The sequence below is a fragment of the Patagioenas fasciata genome, chromosome 7 (genome assembly GCF_037038585.1).
Source record: "Patagioenas fasciata isolate bPatFas1 chromosome 7, bPatFas1.hap1, whole genome shotgun sequence".
Taxonomy (NCBI): domain Eukaryota; kingdom Metazoa; phylum Chordata; class Aves; order Columbiformes; family Columbidae; genus Patagioenas; species Patagioenas fasciata.
The window spans coordinates 28,485,241-28,509,700 of record NC_092526.1 but is presented as its reverse complement, the minus strand read 5'-3'; the positions used below and the strand labels follow the sequence as shown (position 1 = coordinate 28,509,700).

At 41.7% G+C, this 24,460-nt stretch overlaps 1 protein-coding gene across 1 annotated transcript in view; it reads left to right on the top strand.

The window, feature by feature from the left end:
• The window catches only part of TMEFF2 (transmembrane protein with EGF like and two follistatin like domains 2), a 126,327-nt gene that overhangs the window by 93,368 nt on the left and 8,499 nt on the right, over window positions 1-24,460 (top strand). Inside the window, exons 6-7 of the mRNA XM_065841345.2 lie at window positions 476-624; window positions 2,265-2,324. Of these exons, the coding sequence (XP_065697417.1) occupies window positions 476-624; window positions 2,265-2,324 (209 nt within the window). The remainder of the gene's footprint in view (window positions 1-475; window positions 625-2,264; window positions 2,325-24,460) is intronic.

Genomic DNA, 24,460 nt, shown 5'->3' with positions numbered 1-24,460 from the left:
GATCAGGGTGCCTATAGGTGCCATAATTATAGTCAGAATTAAATCATAAATCAATAAAAAACCACAGTTTTGTGGTGTTACATACAATGGGCAACACCTCAGGAGAGGTCAATATTGTGGCTTCTTTAATTGCAAGGGGGCACAGCAGCTTGAATTATCTGCGTATCTGCTTGGGTCTTCCTTGATTTACAAGAAATTACAAGTGGTAATGCTGTGGCATAGTTTTCCATGTATAACAGTCCTTTTTATCTTTCCTTTTGCTTTTGCTTTTCTGCATCTCCTCTGTCTCCCAACATTTCATTTCCATCCAGAAATACAAATGACCTCTTGACAGAACGTTCCACTTTCATTCTGTTGATTTGCATTGTGCAGTCAGAAAAATACAAACACTTTTATTTCTGAGATGTATTTATGATGTCATGAGAAAACTTTCTCATATTAGACTCTTCTTTTTTCTCTTTCTTTATCATTTCAGGTGTGTGTGCAACATTGACTGTTCTCAAACCAACTTCAATCCTCTTTGTGCTTCCGATGGGAAATCTTATGATAATGCATGTCAAATCAAAGAGGCATCATGCCAGAAACAGGAGAAAATTGAAGTCATGTCTTTGGGTCGATGTCAAGGTAACTCTCATAACAAAACTCATTTCAAAGAATGCTTTCAATTTTTGTTCATGAGAAAGAAAAAAAAAAAAAGAACCAGGACTGGCTTCTTATTTGGCACTTCTTATGTTTCCATTAGACTTCTGCAATTTATATTGTAGAGCAGAGGTTGCAGTAGGTGCAGAGACCTCTGTGGTACCAATGCCAAGCAAGGCGTGATGGATGGTGCGTGTAACCCTTCCCACACCTTGCAGGATATGGGGGCTGTCCAGCCCTTCACCACTGCCAAAATCAGGCACCCAGTTTCACAGAATGACAGAATGATTGGGGTTGGAGAAACTTCTGGAGATCATCCAGTCCAACCCACCTGCTAAAGCAGCTTCACCAGAGCAGATCACACAAGAATGTGCCCATGCTGGTTTAAACGTCTCCAGAGAACGAGACTCCACAGCCTTTCTGGGCAGCCTGTTCCAGGGCTTTGGCACCCTCAAGGTAAAGAAAATTCTCCTCATATTCAGATGGAACCTCCTGTGCCCGTTCCCATCATCCTATCATTGGGCACCACTGAAAAGAGTCTGGTCCCATCCCATTGACAGCCACACTTGAGATACTTAGCAGCATAAATAATATCCCCTCTCAGCCTTCTCCTCTACAGGCTGAACAGACCCAGCTCTCTCAGTCTTTCCTCATAAGAAGGGTGCTCCAGACCCCTCACCATCTTTGTAGCTCTCCACGGGACTTTCTCCAGTAATTCCTTGTCCTTCTTAACTGGGAAGCCCAAAACTGGACACAGTTTTTGCCCGGAGCTCTGGAGCAGGACAGCAGGAGAGCCCCTCAGATATATTTTGCCACCCAGGATGGATCCTCTGTTGCTCCCTTAACTGAAGCAGCACAAAGCAATCTCAGGAGGCCACAGACATGTTCCCAAAGATGTGCTCTGCTGCTTGTTTCTCCTGTGACCTGTGCTGGGCCCACGAGCCACCAAAGGTGCCTGGAAGGACACATTGCCAGTAGCAGTTCGAGATTCTCTGTTTCTTCACAAATGCCTTCCTTCTCTGTGCCCAGCTCATGGGCTGCTACGTCACTGATAACCTTTAAGTTGACTTTAAAAATTCTATTTTCTTCTAAAATAAAAAATTAAGAAAATTTGCCTTTAAATAGTTCCCGTAAATAAAGTCTCTGCTGAGGCTCAGACTGTTAATAGCTTTTTTCCCCCCTTAGCTTCTGACCTATAAATTCTCAGTACATCCATTTACAAGGCCATACTATACAGGTGTGTTAAGCACATTCTACTTTCTTTCTATATTTTTTAAAGTTAACTACCTTACGTGGCAGTTCATTTCAGGGTACATATTAAAACTCCCCAATTACTCCAAATAGAGCAGAAATGACAACTCCTGCCTCATACTGATATATTTATCCCAGCTGCAATCTGTTATCACATATTGTTAGGGGCGGGAAAAAAAAATGTGTTCTCTTAATGGAAGATGTTTCATGTTTTGTTCCAAAAAGCCGGATCCTGCTGTTTTCACCTGGCAGGCCCAGGGGAGCATTGCAGCCAGCAGCGATGCCGGGCGTGCAAGCCAAGCTGTGTTTGCCTGGGCACAGTCTGTATCGAGTGCAGGCTCCTTAAATAATTCTGCCTATTTCTTTTCACACAGATAACACTACAACCACTACAAAATCGGAAGATGGGCATTACGCACGAACAGATTATGCAGGTACGGTTCCTATTCTGTGAGAATCGCAATTCGCAGGAAGTGCGTAAGTCTCTTTTGTCCTCCATTCGCTAAGGTGAGGTGCACTCATCTTCTGGTGTGGTTCTCTCAGTTTACTTTGAGAAAACGCCGTCTTCTCATTACTCTTTCTTTTGCTAAAAACTCTTTCTTCTTAATTGATGGTCTTCCATTTTTGTCAATGTATAGACATTCTGACCATAAAACACCTGTTCTGACAGTGAAAATTAGCAGACATGATTGAAAATTCTTGAATCAGTGCACTGGATTATGCATACCTTTGTCACAACATACAGGTTCAAGAAAGTGAAAATACAGACCATAGCACAGAACATGAAATGTTACTGTAATAGATAATATCACCTGTCGGTGTTTAACTATGAAGTTAATATGGTTCTTAAAATATTTTTTTAAAGTGATAAATGGTTTTAATTTATTATAAGCTACAATAAAATATAATCGCTGAATAGCCTTATATGGCATTTGAAATTAAAAACATGTAAATACTAGTGAGGTTTGGGAGACATTTTTTACACCCTTTGCCTGGGAGAATTGATTTAGAAATTGAATGTGTGTGTGCGTGCACGTGCATGCAAATATTCACAGCTTGCACTGAGAATTCCAACCTTTGGGAAGGTATTGTGAAAATGAGTGGGTTGATGCATTCATTGCTTCAGTTTGTGAATTTTTTGTGTGTTTTGAAAGTGTTTAGAGATAATAGGTGCAGATAGCTGGGTTTACCTGCTCACTGAATGATTTAGGTGAAATCCAGCTGATGGTTTCACAGGTCTTAAAGTTTATTATGGGGAGAGTCCTCTGACATTAGTTAATTCAGCAGGTCATCTCTTGTGAAGGCGCTTTGTGCCTGACATCCCTGTGTTAATAGAGTCCCCAGGCATTAGAAGTGATTATTCTGTTCCTACTTAAAAATAGTGCATGGTGATTAAAACTCAGAGCTATGAATAAGCAATGCCTCAGTGAGACAGAGGAGATGCGAGGTGGTGGTGGTGGCTGTGGCACGAAGCAACGAGGTTAGAAATTTCAATGGAAAGTAAACACTGGAATTAATTTCCAAAAGATCAAATGTGAGCCATGGTCCAGATATTTCCTACTGCCAAAGAACCCTTCCATGGGTGAAGTCTCTTTGCCCCAAATCCTGGATTACTCTCAGCTTTTTTTCTGGGAGGCAGCAGTTTTCTTAAAAGGCTGGAATGGTTGAGGTTGTATCATGTGGCAGGCTGCAGAAAGCACCAAGTAGGCCAAAATTATTTATTTTAAGGATGCCAGGGGAATCCTCAAAGCAAGATGAAGGCCTGCAGCCCCTTTTTATAAATGTGGTGCAGCCTATCCTGCTCTGCTGCTGGCTGGTGCTATAGCTTTAGGATGGCAGTGACCCGCATCACCTCGAGAGGAGACAGCGCATTTAACCATGAAGCAACTGAGGGAGGAAAGGCAGGTTGAGGATTAGGGAGGAGGAGATCGGAGTGATGACAAGAGAAAACCAAGTCATGGGTCATGGAGGAAAAGGGGCATGGAAAGCACCTTCAGCTCAAGTGGGAAGCAGAAAGAAAACAGGTCTTGCTTAGGAGAGAGATGATAGCTCAGCACACACTTGAGAGGTGGTAGGTAGAAGATAATTGATTGCGGCAAAGTATGCTCATAGAATCACAGGACAGTTTGGGTTGAAGGGAGCTTCCAAGCTCATCCAGTCCAACCGCTGCCGTGAGCAGGGACATCTTCACCCAGACCAGGTTGCTCAGAGCCCCATCCAGCCTGGCCTGGGATGTCTCCAGGGATGGGACAGGACTTGGGAGTCAGGCACAGAACACAGGAGGAAACTGAGTTACTGGGCAGGGATTTGGGCAGAGCTACCACACAGAGGAGTAGTAGAGACGATCTCTGAGAGGTTAGAAGAAGTGGGGGAAGAGATGGTCCAGCAAGACGTGACTGAGGCCTGTGTAGAGGAGAGAGGGCACCTACTCCTACATTTATACAGTCCTAAAATTACATTTGACCCTTTGAAGGCAACTGGAAGGCTGATGTGACCCCCAGTGAAAATGAGTTTGACACCCCTGCCCTAGGGGAAAGGGATGGTGGTATCAAAAAGCTGTAACAGCTCTAGTCTTTCGGAAATAGTTGATGAAAAGAAAGACAGAAGTACAAAACTGAGCCTCAATGAATACTGAGGCTTCAGCATTTGCCAGGCAGGAAGCTCCATGCCATCCTCATATTCTTTCAAGTGCAGAAACATTTGATGGTGGCTATTATAGGAATGTGGTATGTACTACTTTTTTCCCCACCTTCCTATCTTCTGAGAAGGGAAATGCTGCCCTGACTATGGGAAGCTTTGTGTGAATAAGCTGCAGTTCCTCGACCGTTGTGCCTCTGAAGCAATTTCCCTGAGCCTATGCCTTTCCAGAGAATACCTTTGTTCTCTACCATTTAACAGCACTAAAAATCGCCGAGACCATGAGCACTACAGGCTTTTTAAAACACTTACTTGTAAGGACTGACTTTCCCAGGGGAGAAAATAGTAGTGGGCATAATTGATGTTGTCAATTATGCTAACGCAGCAATGCCAAATGCTGTTTGCAGAGATTGCGGTAGCTGAGCAGTGTGGGATTTTCCATAAACACCCCCACATGCTCCATGTGGTATCCCAGGAAGGCAGCAGCTTTGCCAACAACCACGAGTCTCAACACCCAGCTGATTTTTTTTCATATCGAGCTATTCAAACCGTCTGTTCAATCAGTGTCTTTGCTCCCTCCTGTTCTTTCAAGCCCGTTGATCCTTGCAAATAACACACAGAAATCTTTCCATTTGCAAAACTGAGAGTGCTCGTTCCTTTGGAGCATAGATCTTTGCATTAAGTTTACATTGCCTTGTTTTTTTAAGGCCTCTTACTTTACTCTGACTAATGTTAGAGACACCCAAAAAGTGGCATCCCATTTTTCAGCAAAGCAAACATGGGGAGAATGAACAGTAGGTGGCCCTTCTCTGATGGTGTCCACCTCTCCAGGTTCACCAGTCCTCTCTTGCCATGGTTGCATCTACAGGCGTTTGTGTCTCTCTGCAATTCTGGCCTCTCATTTTTCTGAAACCCCAAATTATTTATCAGATTTGGGGAGGGTGATTTTCACTCTGTTGAACAAATGGCAGATTGTTGACGTTGATCAAGTTTGTGAAATAAGATTTGGTTTTGGTCAATAAATGAATGGGTGGGATTTTTCCCTCAAATCCAATAGAAATACACTTTGTCTTGCAATTGCCATGAGAGAGCATTTTAGGCCATTTTAAGTGTAATGTATGTTTTGGAATGTAGTGTCTGAGCTGAAAGTCCTGTGATTGATGTTTTCTTGAATTTCCCCATTATATGCATAAAGAAGTTGGCTGTTTCAGTGGCTTTTTTGCATTTAGAGTCTAGGCAATCAAGGAGTTTTCATCCTTTTTATTCATTTGCCTATTTATTTTTATTCTTCAATATTTATATTCCCTTCTTAAGATCTGGATATTAGCAATTATCCTCTTAACTGATTTTATCCTTTCTCATTATCGAATTACAGAGATTTTTTCAAACCATTTTGAGCACTATAAAGAATAAGTCCGTATGGATGAGCCATATTTCAATGTTATGTATTCATGAAAATTGTCAGCGAAGACACTGACAAATTTCATAGACCTATTCAATAAGATCATCTTCCAGGCCAGACAAACCTCCCTATATGAGCATTGATTAGATCAAGTCCCAGCAGTGAAACTGATGGAGAGGGGAAGAAGGCATTTTCAACCCAAACAATCTCTTTTGGTGAAAAATGCGCATCTGCAAATGGTCAGTTTGACATGTATTTTTGGGTTCCTCAATGGAAGTAAACTCTCCCTTGGCAGCAGCCTTGAGTGGTGGCTTCTGTGATCTTGACTAGTCCAGGGACCCTCTTGCTGATGCTCTTACGGTGCTCGGGAAACACTAAGGAGCACAAAATGCTGCACATCTGCTCATGGCTGCTCTGTTCCCTGCTCTTCCCACTCGCTTCCCATGGGATTTCAAATCTACGTGACAGTCTTGGATCTTTTTCAGATCGCATTCTGGCACCGGGGCCTTGCTGGCACTACCGGAGGTGCTCGGGCGAGTAATCCAGCAGATGGTTGCGCTGCCCAAGCAAACGGAATGCTCCACCAAAAAAGGGCAAAATCCATCTGTGTCAACACATCATCTTCCCTTGTCTGGGCCAGGGCTGTGGGATGAAGGCCAGGGGAGCCACTGCAGATTCCTCGCTCCAAGGATAACGAAGAGTCTTGGACTCTTCGAAGAGTCTCTTCAAAACCCTGAGAGTCTTTGACTCCAAAATAAATACAACGTAATGTTTATGTTTGAGAAAACTATCCTAAAACTTTACCAAAACCTGCCATTCTGTATCATTAATTTCTAATCCCTTTGAGCAGGAAATCAAGCTGTGCCTGTCAAAGGAAACATGGAGAACTGGCTGTGGTGCCATGACCCAGCCCAGAGGAGAAGCACCAGGCTAAGATGCATCCCGTTCTTCATGGGCTCGACATAAAGCCCACCAAATTCAGTCACAGTTGTCTTCAGTGTCTGTAATGGGCCTGGAGAGCAGCCAGGAATCAGAACAGCAGCACTGGATTCCTATAGACAGTGACTGGTTTGGGGCTTTTTCTCCCAGGAATAAAATATGAGAACTTCAGGCTAGATTCCTTCTCTGGATTATGGATGGGGTTGCACTAGATGACCTTTGAAGGTCCCTTCCAACCCAAACTATTCTATGATTATAACATTTTAAAAATAGGTTAAGTTTTGAGTGTAAACCACTTGCCATTGTCCCTTTAAATTAAATTTTATGTCTACTACCATGTCAGGCATTTCCTAAACTGGTGCAAATAATAAAGCCCCAGAGCTTAGCTATGGGATATAAACTAGCATGCAGTTTTGCTCTGCCTTTGTGAACCAGGCTTTTCTTTCTTCTTAATGGAATTTGCAAGTGAGACATAGAGCTGAGCACCATGCATCCATCACAGCTAGAGAGAAACCATTTCTCATCTGCGGCTTTGTAAAAATGCTGGAGAAATTGCATCCTTGCATATGCAGATTTACTTGGCTTTCAATCCTGCAGACTCCAAGTCAGAGGTTGTCACACTAAACAAATAGATTACTTAGGAAGTGTTCCTGCTTTTCCATCAAATCACTTAAAAATGGAAAAAACCTCCCACATTTTGACAGCTGTGTGGCAGCATGAATGCTGTCTAGCTGGGGCCTCCACCTGGGATCACACACATAGGCGCACACACTCCTTGTGTTTGGGAGTGCAAGAATAATACAATTGATGCATTTCTTAAAAATTGTGAAGCTTTTAAATGTTACTGCAATTGTTAGTTGCATTTACAATTGCAAGATTTTATGAAAATACTTGTAAGTTTTACACACAGTGAAAGTCCACAAAAAATGGTGGATGAGCTCTACAAAACAAAGAAAAAAAAATGTAGATTGTATTTTAGGCCATACAATCTATGTTTCTTTGGCCTGTGATTCATGGAAAGCAATGAGGGCATCTCCCTTCAGGACACGTGACCATATGGTGCCTCAAATGCCTGGATGTCCTTTAAGATGTCTGATTGTTCAGAAACATAGATCACTACAAATGGCTGAAGTCTGGAGCACATAAATTCAAGATTATGTAAGAAGAGAGTTGGTCTCCACTTGTAAAATAATTTCCTCATAAAGACAGGTGGAGAAGGCATTTTGGTCTTGTTTTGCCTACCTAATCTGGGCACTCCTGATAGAAATGTTTTCAAAAAATAAAATACAAGAAATGTCTCAGCTGATTGCATGGGACCTGGAGGTTTCCAGAATCAAGCTCAAATTTACCATCATGGCAAGTAATATAGTGTTTACTCATGAACAGTAGTTATGTGTAGCTTAGTTTAATTAGTGGAGTAATATAAAACACAAATCAGAAAACTGTTCTTATTCTGGGATTCTTCTGAGTGATTTTCAAAGGTGAGAAATCCACCACTTAATTCTGATTGCACGCTGTTCTCCAGCCCTTCTGCTGCCTTGCAGCTCCTCCACTGTTACAATCATAGAATCATAGAATCATTTTGGTTGGAAAACACCCTCAAGATCATTGAGTCCAACAGTTAACTTTATGCTGCCAAGTCCACCTCTAACCCATGTCCCTAAGAACCTCATCTCTGCATCTTTTAAACCCCTCCAGCGATGGTGACTCCACCACTGCCTTGGGCAGACTGTTCCAATGCCTGATAATCCTTTCTGGCAATAGATTTTTCTGGATGGCCAGAAGAAAATGTAAAAAATAGAGACAGAGACCAGCTGGTAGGTTAATAAGTTTTACTGTCAGCTACTTCTGAACTAAAATCTGAGTAGCCAGCAGTGTCAGCCCGAAATACTCACTAGTCCCCCAAACTTTTACTTGTCCCAGATGCTTTTTTAAATGCAAAATTGCAGCAGCTTCTTTTTTTAAATTTAAATTCTGGTTTTAAAAAGGTGGAGTGCAGAAGACCCACTGCAGCATTTTTCTGTGTCGTCAGGAGGACTAGACATTTTATTTCTAAAATATGAAAAACAGGGGCATTAATGCAGCGCAGTCTACCCCTGATGTTTTTCTTCTACAGAACATTCTGAAATGTATCTTTAGATGCTGATAGGCTCCGTCTTCCTAAAATATATGTAATTTTCTTTGGAAGAGGAGATGGACACTGAGACAGAGGTCCCATAGGAGCCTCACAAACAAGTCCCAGGAAGGATGCTGTAGCACTCCAGAGCGCCACGCCGTGTGATTTAACAGCACTTTCTCCTAACAGCCTTTTCCTGAGGAGCATGCAAAATGAAAACAGGCTTATGGAGATGTTAAAAACAAGCAATAGGGGGAGAGAAATATTGCTCATTTAATCTGCCAGCCTCAAGAGAATACCTCACTTTTTATGAGAGTTCTTCTTTAACTTTGAATCACATATGGTAAGGTTGGTAAAAATGTGCCTTGTTTTTTGGATTTCTGTTTCCTTGTGGTTTTATAATGAGAGAAACTGTGCCTTTTCATTACTTACGATTTCCCAGTGTCATGCTCATGGAACCTGTAATTGTTAGCATTAAAACTTAAATTAGGTCTCAGGTGAACTGCTAGGCATCTCTTTACCTAGAATGACGCAGCTCAAGGAAAAAGAGCATTTCCATTTGTGCCTTTAAAGCTTAGCCCTTAATTTAGTCACTAATGAATGGGAATAAAAAGTTGCAGATTTCATTTGTGCTTTCTTCCCATAGTAAACAGATTCAGTAATGTTGTGAGTGAACGTTATAAAGAATGCTATTTGATTTGCACAGAAATATTGACATGGGCAGCCTAGCATATACAAAAATTGGACCAGGCTGTGTTACTCTTGGCAGCACCCCTCAAGTATTTAAGTCCTAGAAATGAATTCAGGTGTCAAGATTTGGGGTGAGGGTGGAGTTTGTAGTGCAAGGATATTTTTCCATCTGGGGTTTACATCAAAACTGTGCAAAATTCATAAAGCTTGCTCCAAACACTGGTTCCCACTTCTTCTGCCTTCCCCAAGACTGTGTACCTTACTGGTTGTTTTTTCCTTTATAGTACCATGTAAGCTGTATTCTGTAACATTTTGTTCTGATAAAGGTTATGGATAAAAACAGAAATTGTATGTGCAATAGAGATGAGCAGACCTAAGTTCATGTAGGCGTTCCTACAGATTCTTCCGTTTTGTGTCCCAGTCCATGAACACATATCGTTTACATATGTTTTATCTTATTTGGAGCATGGAAATCCATCTTCCTTAGCAAATCTGAGCCTTTCAGTACTCACTGATCTTTTTGTCCTCCACTCAGTGTCTGTGTTTTGATCAGAAGAATGAATAAGCTCAAAGGGAGGCAGAGCTTGCAGAAAAAGGAAGACACTTTCCTGCTCACAGCTAAAAACGTGATCCCTAAAACTCAACACAGCTTCAGTTGTGCCCGATTTCTCAAGTTGTCTTTAATCAGATACCTTCTTTCTAAATCGGACCTCTAATGGCAAGGGGTACCCAGAAAAAAATGAATGCAGGAAGGGATCCTCAGCAAAAAAACACTGTTGTGGTTTGCAGTCATGCTGGTTGTCATGCTCTAGTTAAAGGGACTCAGAGAATTTGTTTCTCCCAACCTTTGTTTTCAGAGGTTTATGGAAATGAAGATCCAGCAACATGACCTACAACCACTGTTTGGCTGCCTTGAGCATTTGCACCATAACACTTGGCCCTGAAGAGCATATGTGAAAGGACTTACAGTTATCAAAAAAAGGTTGTTTTATATCTGACTAAATCACATTGTGACACCTCTGTCTTTGCCACTACTTAGATGAGCTACCTTCCACTTGCAGGCCCCTCCTTTGAGATATACCAGCCTTAAATAACAGGGCTCTATATTAACTCCATCTGGCAATGCAGGAAGAGTCTGGCCATGAAGTGGCTTTCAGGGCTCTGTACTTAAATTTACTGCAGACAGCCCCAAACCCACTTCACATCAGAAGTCACAGAGAGGCTTCAATTCTTCTCCCTTTGGGGTCTAGAAAAAAACATGCATCCTAGTTCCTCTGTAGGACACGTGCCAGGAAGATGGTAGATACCAGCTGTCTTTCACGTTTTGACATCTTGGTGAAGACTAGAGTCTGTCAATCTTCCCTAAGGAACAGGCTGGGAAAATGAACCCTGTTGTCTGGATTTGGGGAGGAGGTTCCACTCTTCTTTGGGCTCCAGGCGCTTTGATTAGCTCAAGAGCCATCTTTGAAGGATGCGGTTCAAGATGGTGCACAGCAGCTGTTTGCCATCCACAGCACTAGACTGAATTAGTTAATGGATATTATGGAGTACCACAGTGTATTTTTATGCCTAGCAGCTCTATTTTAGGACTAGTTTCTGCAAATTTGCTGTTAGGAATTACAGAGCCTTCCCAAGGATTTGAGAGTTAAAGTTATAATGACATGCTAGACTCTCCATTTTCAGGAAACATCAACATTTAAATATTTGTGTTTGATCTAGTCTGAAATGTATTAAAAAAAAAAAAAACACACTATTTTGAAATATTCATAGAACTGAATTTCTTAAGAATTTTGTTTCATGGGATGTTTTGGCATTCTTTATGAAATGTTAGATATCTAAATATCATGAGATGAAAGCATATGACAGTTATAATAAATGAGTTGTATGGTAAGGAAAGTTGCTGCTTAGAACTGACTAAAACATCATCTTTTCTAGAAGGAGTATCATCATCATGTCAAATTACAGTACAAACACAAGATAATTTCATCATTTAGACATGTGAAATGGTAACCTGAGCCTTAAGATAACAAAGGCTTTCCCCTAGACTTGGGAAGTATAAATGCATCTGGCAGAATGAGAAGAAATACAGTTAGGGAAGAAAAGAAGGAGCTGGTATATTAATTTTTAATAGACCTTCATAACTGGACCACATGCAGCCAAGTAGCAATTTTTGCCTCGTTTAATAAATTTGAGTAAAGAGGGCTAAATATCTTCCTACATCAGTTTCACTTTGCTGATGGTTCCACTTCTTTTCGTTCAACACATCTGCTAAAACCCACATCTCGCACTGATTGTTCAAGCAATACAATATAACTGTTCTTTTTATATTTCTTAAAACTTAGTGTATGAGATATTGAAACCACAAGTGACAGAAGTTTGTTACTTAGGCAAAAAATGGAAATGGTTTCTAGGAGATAGGAAATGCTGTGGGAGGTGCAGCAGTTTGAATATCAGCTATACGTTCTCCCATACCTCTGCCCATACGAGCATTTCTCTGCATTGGGGAGAACCCAGCCTGGGCAGTTTGAGGCACACATCGGTACCACCGAGTAAGCAGAAGGGTTTTAATTATTCAAGTTTGAACCACAGCATTTCCCTACTTAGCACAGTGACTTTACATACTTGGACTGTCATCTTACCATTTATCCACGAGCGTTAAGTTAGTGTGAAACTCTCTTCCTGCAAGTACAACAGCTGTAGATGAAATGTGCTGTTACAGAACCAGTGGCAGCATGTTTGAGAGTGTTACCAGCATTGCATAATGGCAAAATACTTTTCAGGAGGAAAAAAAAAAAAAACACCACCACCACAAAAGACCAACTCCCTATGGTTTTAATCTCCCTCTTTTATTTTTTCAGTGGTTTAAAGCTCTGTCAGGTGTATGTCAAAAACACCCCCTCCCTGGGGTATTTAATTTACAATTTCATTTAGTAATGGAAGTGTACTTTCATCTAGCTAGGATGGGAAAGGATTAAATAAAAAGCCCTGTTCTAAAATCAAATAGCAGAAGCCTAGCCTGTGCTCTGCAAATCAAGTAGCCATGGAAGGGCTTGTTATTAGTCTATAATATCAAAACTGATAAACTATTAGTGTTTTGTCAGGCGTAATGTATGCTAAACATTTTCCTCTGCCGATTGCCTCAACAAGAACTGTGACTGTTTTTAGACACATCTGGCACTGCGATTTTTTCCATCCTGCATTTCAGTGATTTAAAGGGCCTTGGCTGGGCAGAAGGATGTCAGCTGTTTGGTTTAAAATACTGTTATAAGAGTGAATAAGATTTAAAGAGGCAGTAGGTAAAATTCTGACCTTGCTGATGGCTTAGTGATTTTTCTGTACAGCTGTTTCATCCATTTTTATTCTTAGTAAATTTTCCATTTCCCGAAGTTGCCCTTTTCCATTCAGCTTCTCCATATCAGCTCTAGGAGTGAGCACCGGGATACAACACCAAACCCTGTATTTATACGAATGCCATCTCTACAGCTCATTTGTGTGGTGCTTCTAGAAGACAATAATAATAATGGGTGAGACCAGATACTGCCTGATAGACCTTTGGCATTTAAGCAATATACAAAAAAATTGAATTTGTATGGCAAGATTGGACCCTTTTGTTGCAAAACCAAGTGCATGCAGAGGTTTTGGCTCTGTCCTGCTGTCACACAGTTTCATGACAGATGGGAATCAAAGCATATCTTTGGTAATTAGGTAAAAGAATATAGCAGGTCTTGCTGCAGTGGCATTTTATATGGCTTTACCATTTTTTCCAATACTTAAAACTGGGAATAGTAAGAGATGTCTTTCCAGCTTCAGGCATGGGAAAGGAAACATACTGAACTCCTGATTACTGAGTAGGAATTTCTAGTGTATAGTCTGCTAAAAACTGATCCTCTGAGAAACAACAAAAGGTTTTAACAATAGAACTGGGTATATACAGAAGGCAAAGTTGTAGACTGTGTGGACCCATTACCATCACAATTTTACAGTGCAGCACTCAGGGGAGACAGGTGAGTAAAAATAGAGGCAAGCTGAGTAGGATTCATCCGTCAGAAGCTGTAGTGCTTTGCTTTGTACAGATGAGTGATCATAGTTTTGCAACATGCCAATAAAATGTATTTACTTTTCTGAATAACCCAAACAAAAGCAGTGAAAAGCATGGCTGAAAATGTGCTTTTAGCCAACAACAGGCATATCTCTTGAGCAGTCACAGGCCATTCAGGGTCATGTTCTGGCAACTAAAATAACTAAGATTTGCACAAGGGATTTGCCAGGCATGGGATTCAGGAAGCATTCAAAATACCATATATAGGAGTTAGGTATTTTTATTTCAGTCTCCTGTTTTCTTACACATGCCTCCCCCAAATCCTGCAGCTCTTTCTTCAGTTTCCTGGATGAATTCTCTCATGCAGTGTGTTCTTACAAGCACAGATGCCACTTGGAAAAAAAAGAAAGGAGGGAAGGGAGCCAAATAGGTGTCACACTCCAGCTTGGCAGCACCTTACTGACATGCACTCCCCCCCCCAAAAAAAAAAGACTGCTTTTAGTAATCAAAACTGAATATAAAATTAGTGCAAAACTAGGCTGTGAAACCTTCAGGTTGTCAAAAGGGCTGAAGGAAATGCCTTGTGGCCAAAACGCCGACCCTGCCGTGCTTGTCCGCGCTGTCACGTACCTGGGTAACCTTTCTGTCTCTGTACCTCCCGTCAAACTGCTTTGACAATTTTGTGATTTGTACTCACTTTCACTTGTAATTTTTTGAGTCTGTTTGAAACGTGCAAACAAAAAGTAAATTCTTGTAATGTCATGCTGGCAGGCGTAAAAATAAATCGGAGACCTTTCCAAATACTACTTCTTGCGATCCATTGATCTCTGCGGAAAACAATCCATTCAGACCCAAAGTTCCGATTGGCAATTAGGGGATAGCCTGTAATTGGTTTAGGGTGCACTTTTACTTGCAGCAATTTCTCAAACGAAGCTCCTGTTTTGTCTCATTGATCTCCTGCTCAATCTTTCTGCCAGTAAAAGCCACTCACATCACTGAAGAGACAGGGCGAGGGTTGATGGAAAACGCAGCTTCGTGTTACAGAAGATGTGTGTGTTCCTCTGAATACAGTCAGTTGAATACCAATGATAAGTGCATCTCCCTACAAACATGGAAGCATGCTTTCTTAATCCACAGTTAAATTGCTTAAAAGCAATTTTTATCAATGTAGTCCTTAGAAATTGGAAGGGCCACTAGTAGCATCAGTACTTAAATTCCTGACAGCGAGCTGTGTAGGTGCCACAGAGGGAGTCGCTTCAGGACACCAGGACTGCATGTGTGGAGACCTTTGAAATCTACATTATTGCAGGAATTGGAGGGGAGAGGGGAAAAAAAAGAGTTTGACTCCCCCATTTCCAAAGTTCGGAAATCCTAAATTAAATGTACAGAGTGTACCCCAGAAGCACCCCAGGCTTGAGTGTGAGTTAGCCTGGTGGCAATTGCGAGGCCACAACTTAGGGCACTACAATGCCCTGTTTTACTAGGTCTCCAGAACAAATCTGTATCAGAATTGTTGTCTGTAACTCTTCCCGGGTCTATCATTTTCTTCCATCAGCCTGCGGCTAGGAGACGGGAGACATCGTTAGTCATGAGACTGTCCCCCTTGGGGCATGCCAGCAATGCGATCTTGCTTCCTCCACAACATTAATATTCTTGACACCTGTCTTAAAACTTCGGTCATGCATATCCATCTACTCTTAGAAAAGCATCAGAAGGGTACAAATTTCCCTATTTTTAGGGCCATATCAAAAGTATTTATCAGCTTTCTGGCACCTCATCCCATTTGTCATATTTGATGCTATCTACCAGCAGGTGGAGGAGGAGAATGAAGTCCTTTAGAAATGCAGAGGCAGATGGGTGAAGCTCCATAAGCTAAGACCGCAGTGATGGTTAAAGGTGACCCCTGGCAGTTGTTGCACCTGTTGTCACCATTGGGAAGTGCCTGTTGCAGTCCCCAACAGCAGACAGAGATGGGGCCGAAAGACTGCTGCCTTCACCTTACCCCTGTGACTGCACATCCCAGCACAGATGTGTATGAAGACAGGGCTCAATCTGTGTATTATATGTAACTTATAATACGTATGTGAGAGGTGTTGAGATTGTTTTTCCATACACACGTTGCCAACGGGAAGTTCTTCCAGCTCCTCCGTGACAGGTACCTTGAGGCTTCACGTTGGGCGGCTCTTCAATGTGCAGATAACGTTTGTCTGCCTCGTGCCACAAAATTGGGATGTTTTCCTTAGCACTGTTGGTTTTTAGAAGGCAATGTATTCAGGTTGAAACTTTGCCCACATACCATCTGCTTCAGCCTTATCTTTCTTTGACAAGAAAGCTGAATATATAATGTCCATTTGGCTTTCCCAGCATTACATAAGGTTGTGGTTTTGTGTTAGGTTTGCAGTTTTGGAGCTCCCCAGCAGCTCTTGTTTTCAAGTGAAAGAGCAGTGACAAAAATCAATACCATCTTCATAACTATAATGAATGTGACCCACAGCCTTTTTTAGGATGACCACAGGCTTCTGTCATACGTCTGAGGCCCATTTGCAAATATTGATTTTTATTGCAGATTATCTGTACCCATTTCATATGAAATCTTAAGGTCTTGCAGTTTTGCTCTCTGCGCTTGTTTTGGTATCAAAGGTACAGCTATAAATTAAAAGACCTACCCATAGACACCATTGATAGCTGAGGTTGCCAAGTCATGGAAATGAGGTGTTTCAGGGGTTTTTTAAGCTTCTTAAGGAATATGGTTCCCAGAAAGCTCCAACTGAGTGAAAGCACTGCTTTGGAGGCGAAGCAGACTCTGTTTACTCGAAGAAGTGGAAAAAAAGAAAGTGGAACCTTCATATGCAAATGTATGGCATTTGGAAATGTCATATAGCTGCATCTACATATAAATAAGCCACTCTCCAGTGCTGCACTAGCAAGGTTGCTTTGATATAGAAATTGCATAGTAGCACACAAAGCAGAAACAGCAGGACACCACTCAGTCAAGTTCAGGGAGTTTTGTTCCTTAATTACCACTTAACTAAGTTAACTAATATTTTGTGTGACTGGGTAGAGGTTGTGATTAGCTGCTGTTTGGTTGTGTGTGTGTATGTGCTGCATGAGGCTGGGCAGTGGGGATGATGTGCCCCAAACGTAGAGATCCCTTTTAGTCTCATTTCGTCCATCCCTGCCTGCTTGCTCTGAAGAAGACACGATTTGGTCACATAAAGGAGCATCTTCTGCTGCCAACATCCACATACTGGGACGGTATTTCCATCGCTGTTTAATCTGGTATTAAAGAGTTAATTGCAACTCTCAAAACTACTTTTTCAGAGGGGAGGACATAGAAAGGAGCATTGGTCTGGTGCCCACTCTCCGCTTTTGGCCATGTCTAGCATTGGCACTAAGAAGTAGCTCAAGAAGAGATGGATGGGAGGGACATCGAGCCACTGGGAGGAATTTCCCCATGGAGGGATGCCACCCGCTCTGCTCTTGCTGTGGGTGATGGACACAGCATCACCCCTCTGCCTTCGGGCACACAGCCTTATGGCCAGAAACCTCACTAATCTCTGAACTGACACTAACATTTTTTTTTTCAATGCAGAATTACAATAATAATAAGGTTAACTCATTCTCTAAGGGCTCTGTCATGAGCTGCCTAAGGAGATCATATGCAAGGAGAAAAAAACTATGACTTTATTGCTTTATATGGCTGGTTTCTTGAAGGGAAAGGAACTGCTCCAATGAGGCCAGTGGTGAATCTCTTAGACAGGGAGATCTGAGTGAAGGGAACATCAGTGGCCTGCCAAAAACAAAGACTAGCTGAGTTAGCACAAAGAGGGTTTTAATCTATTCTAGGAATGGGGTTAACACAGATTTATTCAATCCTCGCACAAAAGGAGGAAGCACGCACTGTAAGGGCCCCTTCACCCAGGGCTTTAATAAATCCACGATAGGGCCCTGCATCATTAAATCACATCCGTAGCAATGATTTCAGGCCTGCAGACCAGCCCCTGCTGCAGTGGTCTGAAAGAGCTCCATCTGGGAGGTTTATCCACAAAAATGATAGAATCATAGAATCATTTTGCTTGGAAGACATGCTCAAGATTATCGAGTCCAACCATAACCTAACTCTAGCACTAAACCATGTCCCTAAGAACCTCATCTCTGCATCTGTTAAACCCCTCCAGGGATGGTGACTCCACCACTGCCCTGGGCAGCCTGTTCCAATGCCTGACAACCCTTTCCAGGAAGAAATTTTTCCTTGCATCCAGTGACTTGGTGAGAGCTAACACAGAGATGACATGGGGAAGCAGGCAGGTGCCATTTACAGGCAGCCATGAACCACCTCGTGAAGCTGCTGAAGGAAGATGTTGGTGTGTCACCTCTTGATGTCCTCAATTCAAGTGTGGAGGCACTTGAGCAGCATCTGCTTTGAGCAGCAGCGACCACTACTTTTACCAACAACCTGGGTAGGGGTCAGTGGATGCAATTCTCATGTCAGCACCTGAACACTGAGAAAACGCTGGTTTGAAGCAAGACTTTAGCCCACATGGCATGTATTTTCTTTTTCAGCCTGGCTAATGTTGCTGGGCTTTCGTGTTCATACACATGAGCAATTGGTGCTGGTGTGTACTTGTATGTCCGTGCTATTTCGGGGTTGTATTTTACTTTGTATTGCAGTAGCTACCTGGTAGCATCTGTGCCAGTGAATACAGGTGGACTATGGCCAAAGGAAAAACAGATGAGGGTCAAAAAAAAAAATTACATTTAGTTTTGTGTAGACAAATGGTCTTGTTATGTGCAGGAAAATTATTACCAAGTTGTCTAATTTCAAGCAGTTTTCTCAAATAAGGAAGATATGTCCACAGATGTTGTAAACAAAAGTACGTCTCTATTTCAAAAGTTCAGAGATAGTTTTAACACAAACAGCATAGCCCACATATATATGCTGACAAGCTGAAAGTATTTTTTTCTCCATTTGAACATCTGGGGATTATTAGTGTCTTAATTCATTGGTTTCTATTATTAATAATGGCAGCAGGCTGAATAATTACGATACATTGCTGCAAAAGACAGAGCACCAATATTTTTTTCCAAATGCACAAGGACATCTTGCCATCATCTCAAACATGAAAAGCACTAGATTATTTTTAAAAAAGGAAAGTGGGTGTTATCTTATTCCAGGGAACTCATTTGCATAGGGACATTTGAAATTAATAAATTACTGTGTTGAGCAAGCCTATTTTGCGCCTGAGAAAAGAAGTGAATGTAATTTAATTCACAAAGTTCCATTTCATTTTTTTTTCTTTTGGTGAAGTAGCTAATATGGGGGTGGTATTTTTTTTGGTGCAGTTTATATAGAAAGACGAGCTTGAAGTTTGTACTTGGTGTGGCCGTGGGATGAATTTAGCCTGAGGCTGCAGGATGGTGGTGCCAGACTGACATTTGGCATCTCACTTTCCACTCGCTCGCAGGGCTGGCTGGGCTAGTGGGCTCCAAGCTCTTCCTGCTGAATTCCCACTCCAACACCCACCCCAACAGGGATGTTCAGGCGAGTTGCGTTTTGCACATTTTCTTCATTGGAAAAAGAGATACTCTATATTCGTAAGATCAAGAGCAAGGTTTTAAAGGTTTTCAAAGACAACATGCTGTGTCAAGATAATTAATAGGACAGATCTGAGCAGCTGTTAATGGTGAGGTATGGCTGTGGTGGTGGACGGCAGCTTTGTCAAGGGTGTCTGGAGCATTTGAGCAAAGATTTGGGAGAAATCTCTTTTCTCTCATCAGACCTTGGATTTATGAGCACAGTTCTTCATTATGAGTAAGCAGAAAGCCTGCCGAAGGGCTTCATCCTCATAAGTTGCTGTGGCACCTCAATTCTTGTTAGATGCTATTAGAGAAGAGTAAGTACCGGAAAACCTGCTGAAGCAATTCTGCACTTTCAGGGGGAGCAACACTCTGACCACCCCATTCCTTCTGACTTTGCAAAGGGACTTCCAAACCTCTGCAGATGCTGCAAACGTTGCTGTGCTGAGGAAGCTCTCTTTTCCCCAAAAGAGCAGCAGTTGCTGACCCTGTGAAGACCACAGATGAGTAAAGCAGACTGTCCCTAGGGTCATCCACAGGACTCAGATTTCCACCCCTGGTCATCCACAAAACTTTAGGGCATCCTCTACCTTTGCTGCACTGGTTGATAACTTCTGGACCTTTATTTTGACTTCAGATGAGAATTACTGCACCAAGAGTCTATCACGCAGAAGAGCTTTGTTAAGTTCCCAATGCGATGCTCTGCAGCAGCTCTTTGGGACAGCTGCCAAGGAGGTACAAGGAGTGAGGAGGACACACATCCAAAAGGGGTTGAGGAGGTTAAGGACATACATTTGACCCAAGAATGCCTTTCCCCTTTAAGAAATCCTCAGAAAATGTGATGTGCAAGGAGTCACTACCTCAATATTAGTGAGAGCTTTCAGCTCCAAAGTTGACTGACCTCAGTGGTGTAGAAGATTAAATTATGATCCAAGTCAGTTCTCCTTAACCACTGTTTCCAATGAGACAGGTGTCAAAATAGCTTTTGCTGCGCATCGCTCACCATCCCATCCCTTCTTTGATGAAATATATGTGTATGTATATGTATTTGCAGGACCTCCCTCAGTTCATCGTGACGTACACAAGATATTAACAGTGTATGTTAGCCTATATTTTCTCATATGGGCAGTTATTATTTCCGTAAGCTCCAACATTGCACACTGTACAACAGTGAAAACACAAACATGCAAATTTACAGGTTGTGACCCTCTGCTTTGATTGCCTGAAAGCACCTACAAAGTCTCACTGCTTCAAACATAAAGAACGACAGAATTATCAGCCCAGCAGAACTGATGGTTAAGTGCCTGGCAGTCAATTTTTTGGACATAAGAATCCTATTTTTGCCTAGATTTTCATCTAATTTCTCCAAAGGGGACTGCAGGAACTTATGTCTGGAAAGAATTTTCTGGGCACTCCAGGCAGTACTTCATATAATCCTCATCAAGGACACTAATGAATTTACTCGTTTGTCAGCAGAGCTACTCCGCATGTTCAGTTGTGTTCCAGAAGCTCTGCACTCGCTCTGATGGGAGCTGGGGACCGGGAGGGCTGCCCAGAGAAGAATCTGTTTGCATCGCTTGCAGAGTCAGGTCCTGTTTCAGCTTTGGAATTTCAGCCTTCACTGAGATATTTACCTGAGATTTCTAATGGTGCACATTCAGCTCCCAAAAACTGAAGGAAAGACATGTCGCTAAACCAGAAATTAAAAGAATACAAAATATACTTCTTCCACTGCTTCTTAAGGGAGGATAGCAGCAGCCATAGATATTAAGGAATTTTTAGACAAGATAGCTTTAAATAATTGATTTAACATGTCAGAAGATAGTGCGTCAGGTAAAGGACGATCCCTGAGTGGGTGGTCAGTCACACTGGATGATTTTCAGGATCCAATTTCTTACTCCAGCGAAATAGCTCATCATCTCAGCATCTCACAGAAAGGTTGGAGAGCAAGTCTTCAACTCTGAGTCTTCTAGTAAGCAAGACGATAAGCTGTTTCAGTCTACACAAAGTAGCATCTGGCCTCAATGCATTTAAAAATAATCTGTTTTGACTAGTGTATCTTATACGATAGGCTATCATGTCATGTTCTGGCACTAACAGAAGATGTGAACAGTATGAAATGTCATGTTAGGCTAAAGATGCAAAAAATCTTGCAGAAATGCAAAAGATGTCGGCTTCATCAAAGTGACGTTTTTCTATCAGAAAAATGCTTCAAGATAAAAGGATACAGTTGATATGGAGGGTGAGGGTATATTTCTTTTTACAATAAAAAGGAGAAGCATTTTGAGAAATGCAGCAGAAATTGCATTTGTCGAGAGATAGGAGAGACTGACCCAGTTAGTCTAATTTTAATCTTTAGTTTTTACAGCTTCTGTCTCAAATTCTAGCCACCACACAAAGGTACAAACCTTTCTTTTTGATGCAAATAAAACTTTCACTCATAGTTGCCAATAACAATGCAGCAAGTCTAATGTTCGAAGAGGAGCTACTGAATTTAACTTAACCAAAACCTAACTGTCTTGGAATTTGGTCTGTATTTTTGCTCTATGAATACCAGTCTGCTGTGCTTGTAAAAAAGTTAGCAACTTTGTATTTAAGCTTTGTTTTCTGTATATGTAAGGTTGGTGTGGTAGAGGGGCTCCCTAGTTTGGTAGTACTATAATTCGATTATTAACAATTGTCTCCAGTATTGAATTTATAAATAATCAAAAAATACAATAAGGAGGAAGTCTTAATTTCATTTGGTTTTACTTTGTTGAACTTTGTACAGTTCTTAGTTCATTCATAATTTAAACATGGTTTTTTATTCACATCCTCTCTTTTTAGAAAAGATTTATAGTTCTTGTTTCAGAGTGATGTAAACCCTGGGATGCATTCATGACAGTATCTCACCAATGGCCGGATTACTGAAAAGCACTCAGATCCTTCAGGAATGAGAGCAGTCAGTTTTAACTTGAGGAACTTTTAAAGCATGTCTTGGTGTTTGGGTTTCTGTTTTGAATCTGAAAAGATGTTTTGTGCAATGAGAAAAATAATCTGTTTCGAGACACCAGAATCCATTTGGGTGAATTCAAACAGTGCCTGAAGTAAATGATGCTTTCATTGTGGTCTGTCTTTAAAACAACAATTTGAACTAAACACAAGTTTTTTCCCCCTTTCTGCCTTTATGTTCAATCCCTGACTCTTTTAGAGGAGTCACCAGTCACAGTGAGTGACTACAGACAATTGCTATCTAAGTTCTGTGGTTTCTTCCAAGCCAGATGATGTTTCCCCTATGAAGTGCTTGCAAAGCTTGGGCCATCTCATTTTTGATTCAGTAAAGCATTTTTCATCATAACATCGCACTTAGAGGTGTAATTACAAGTTCTGGAGGATCCTTTAAAGTATGCTGGAGACCTTTCTGAAGCAAACATGGTTTCTACCCACACGATTGCAGGAGGAGTTAAAAATCATTCCTCTTTTTACCAGCCCTACAGCCTACACACAGCGAGAGCATCTGCAAGTCTGGGAGAGGTCCTGGTCCCTCTTGCAAGTCCTGGCGAATTAGTCTGTCCAGAAAGTAACCATTTTCCTCACCATCTTGAAGCACGCCTTTATAAAAAAGACACCAAATGGTATCTTACCATTTTAGAAACGCTGATGGCTCATCTGAGAGAGGGGGTGTTCTCGTGCTGGGAGGGTGGTGGTGCACAGACATCGCAGAGATGTCTTGATACCTGAGAAGAAGATACACACACCAAGAAAACTTCCTCTTGGTAATGGAAGTTTTGGAGAAAATGGCAGAGTATTTTTCACCATAGGAAAAAAAAATGCATATTAATAAGGATCCCATATTTCTTGCTGCAGTTTCTTGGACCATAGCAGAGGTCCAGCAAGCCCAGGAGCCACTGGGCATGGTGCGCAGATGATCACTACACGTGTACGGAGTCCAACAAGTCCCGAGCACAACGGGATCTATCTGGGTGCCCTGGGCAAGCCCACTGGTAGCTGGCAGACATCACACACATTTTTTCTGTTCTGGGAAGAATTCCTGGTGAAAAAAAGGAATATACTTGAAGATCTGGTGGGATGATAACTCTTGTGTATATGTAGTTAGAGGTTGTCCTGTCATTCTCATTTGCTGGGAGCTCATCTTTGTTTTAACCTAAAGACAATGTAACCAACATTATTAGTGCAAGTTGTTAGAGACTCTTGAAACTCTCCTTGGACAGCAGCGATAGGAAGGAAATTCATTATGAAAATCTGAATCTTGGAGCTGCTGCACACGCATTTTTTCCCAAAGGTGGGATAATACCTAAGCGTACCTGCTGCCGGCACGACTGGCTTGGAGGCAGAACACAAACTGCAGTTGTTTCATAATGCTCAGGGACTTCCTTTGGAAGGTACAAATGCTTCAACTTATTTGTGTGCAAACTACATTTCCTCAGACATCTATCATGAGATTTTTGTCTTCTGTTTTTAATTAATTGTGGCTTGATAATGCTATCACAGAAAAAGGATTTTTATAATTGGAGATATCATAAGTATTGGTTAAATGGAAGAATTCGCCAAAATTACCGAGATGAATTAACACATTGGTGGTCTACAAAATTTGTGTGAGTTTATCACAAGTAATGCTCTGCATTTCAGCCCGTGATATAAATGTCAAGCACATACCTATTTCAAAACCTAACAAAACCCCCGTTTTCCTGGCCACATAGAAGGAAGTATTTTCCAGGATTCAGGTCTCAGTGACTGTTTAACAGCTGCAGAAGTAGCACCAAAAGTCAAATTATAATAGTCTGAAGGTACCCGTGCTGTGGGATGGGGAGGAGGCCAGCGGGCACTGGGACACAGGCGTTCAGCACTGCTGCTAATCTTCAGCTCTGGTCTCCTGCTCCTCTGCTTCAGCCATAAAATTGTCTTTCTGAACATGTTGTAGTGAATAACCACACATAACTGTGATGGTAGATTACATGCAAATGCCTAGATTCTTCGTCCTAGTCTTGCCTGGGAGTGAGGAGACTGTCCAAGAAGGATAGCGGAAATGATCAGGCATTTTTATGTGCTATCCTGTAATCAGTTTTTGAACAGACAAATTCTTCTTTTGGAGCCTCATTTGCTGTTACTTGCCAGGAATTAGATATGCAACAGGACAACAGAAAACCTTGCAAGGCTTCGAATCTACATT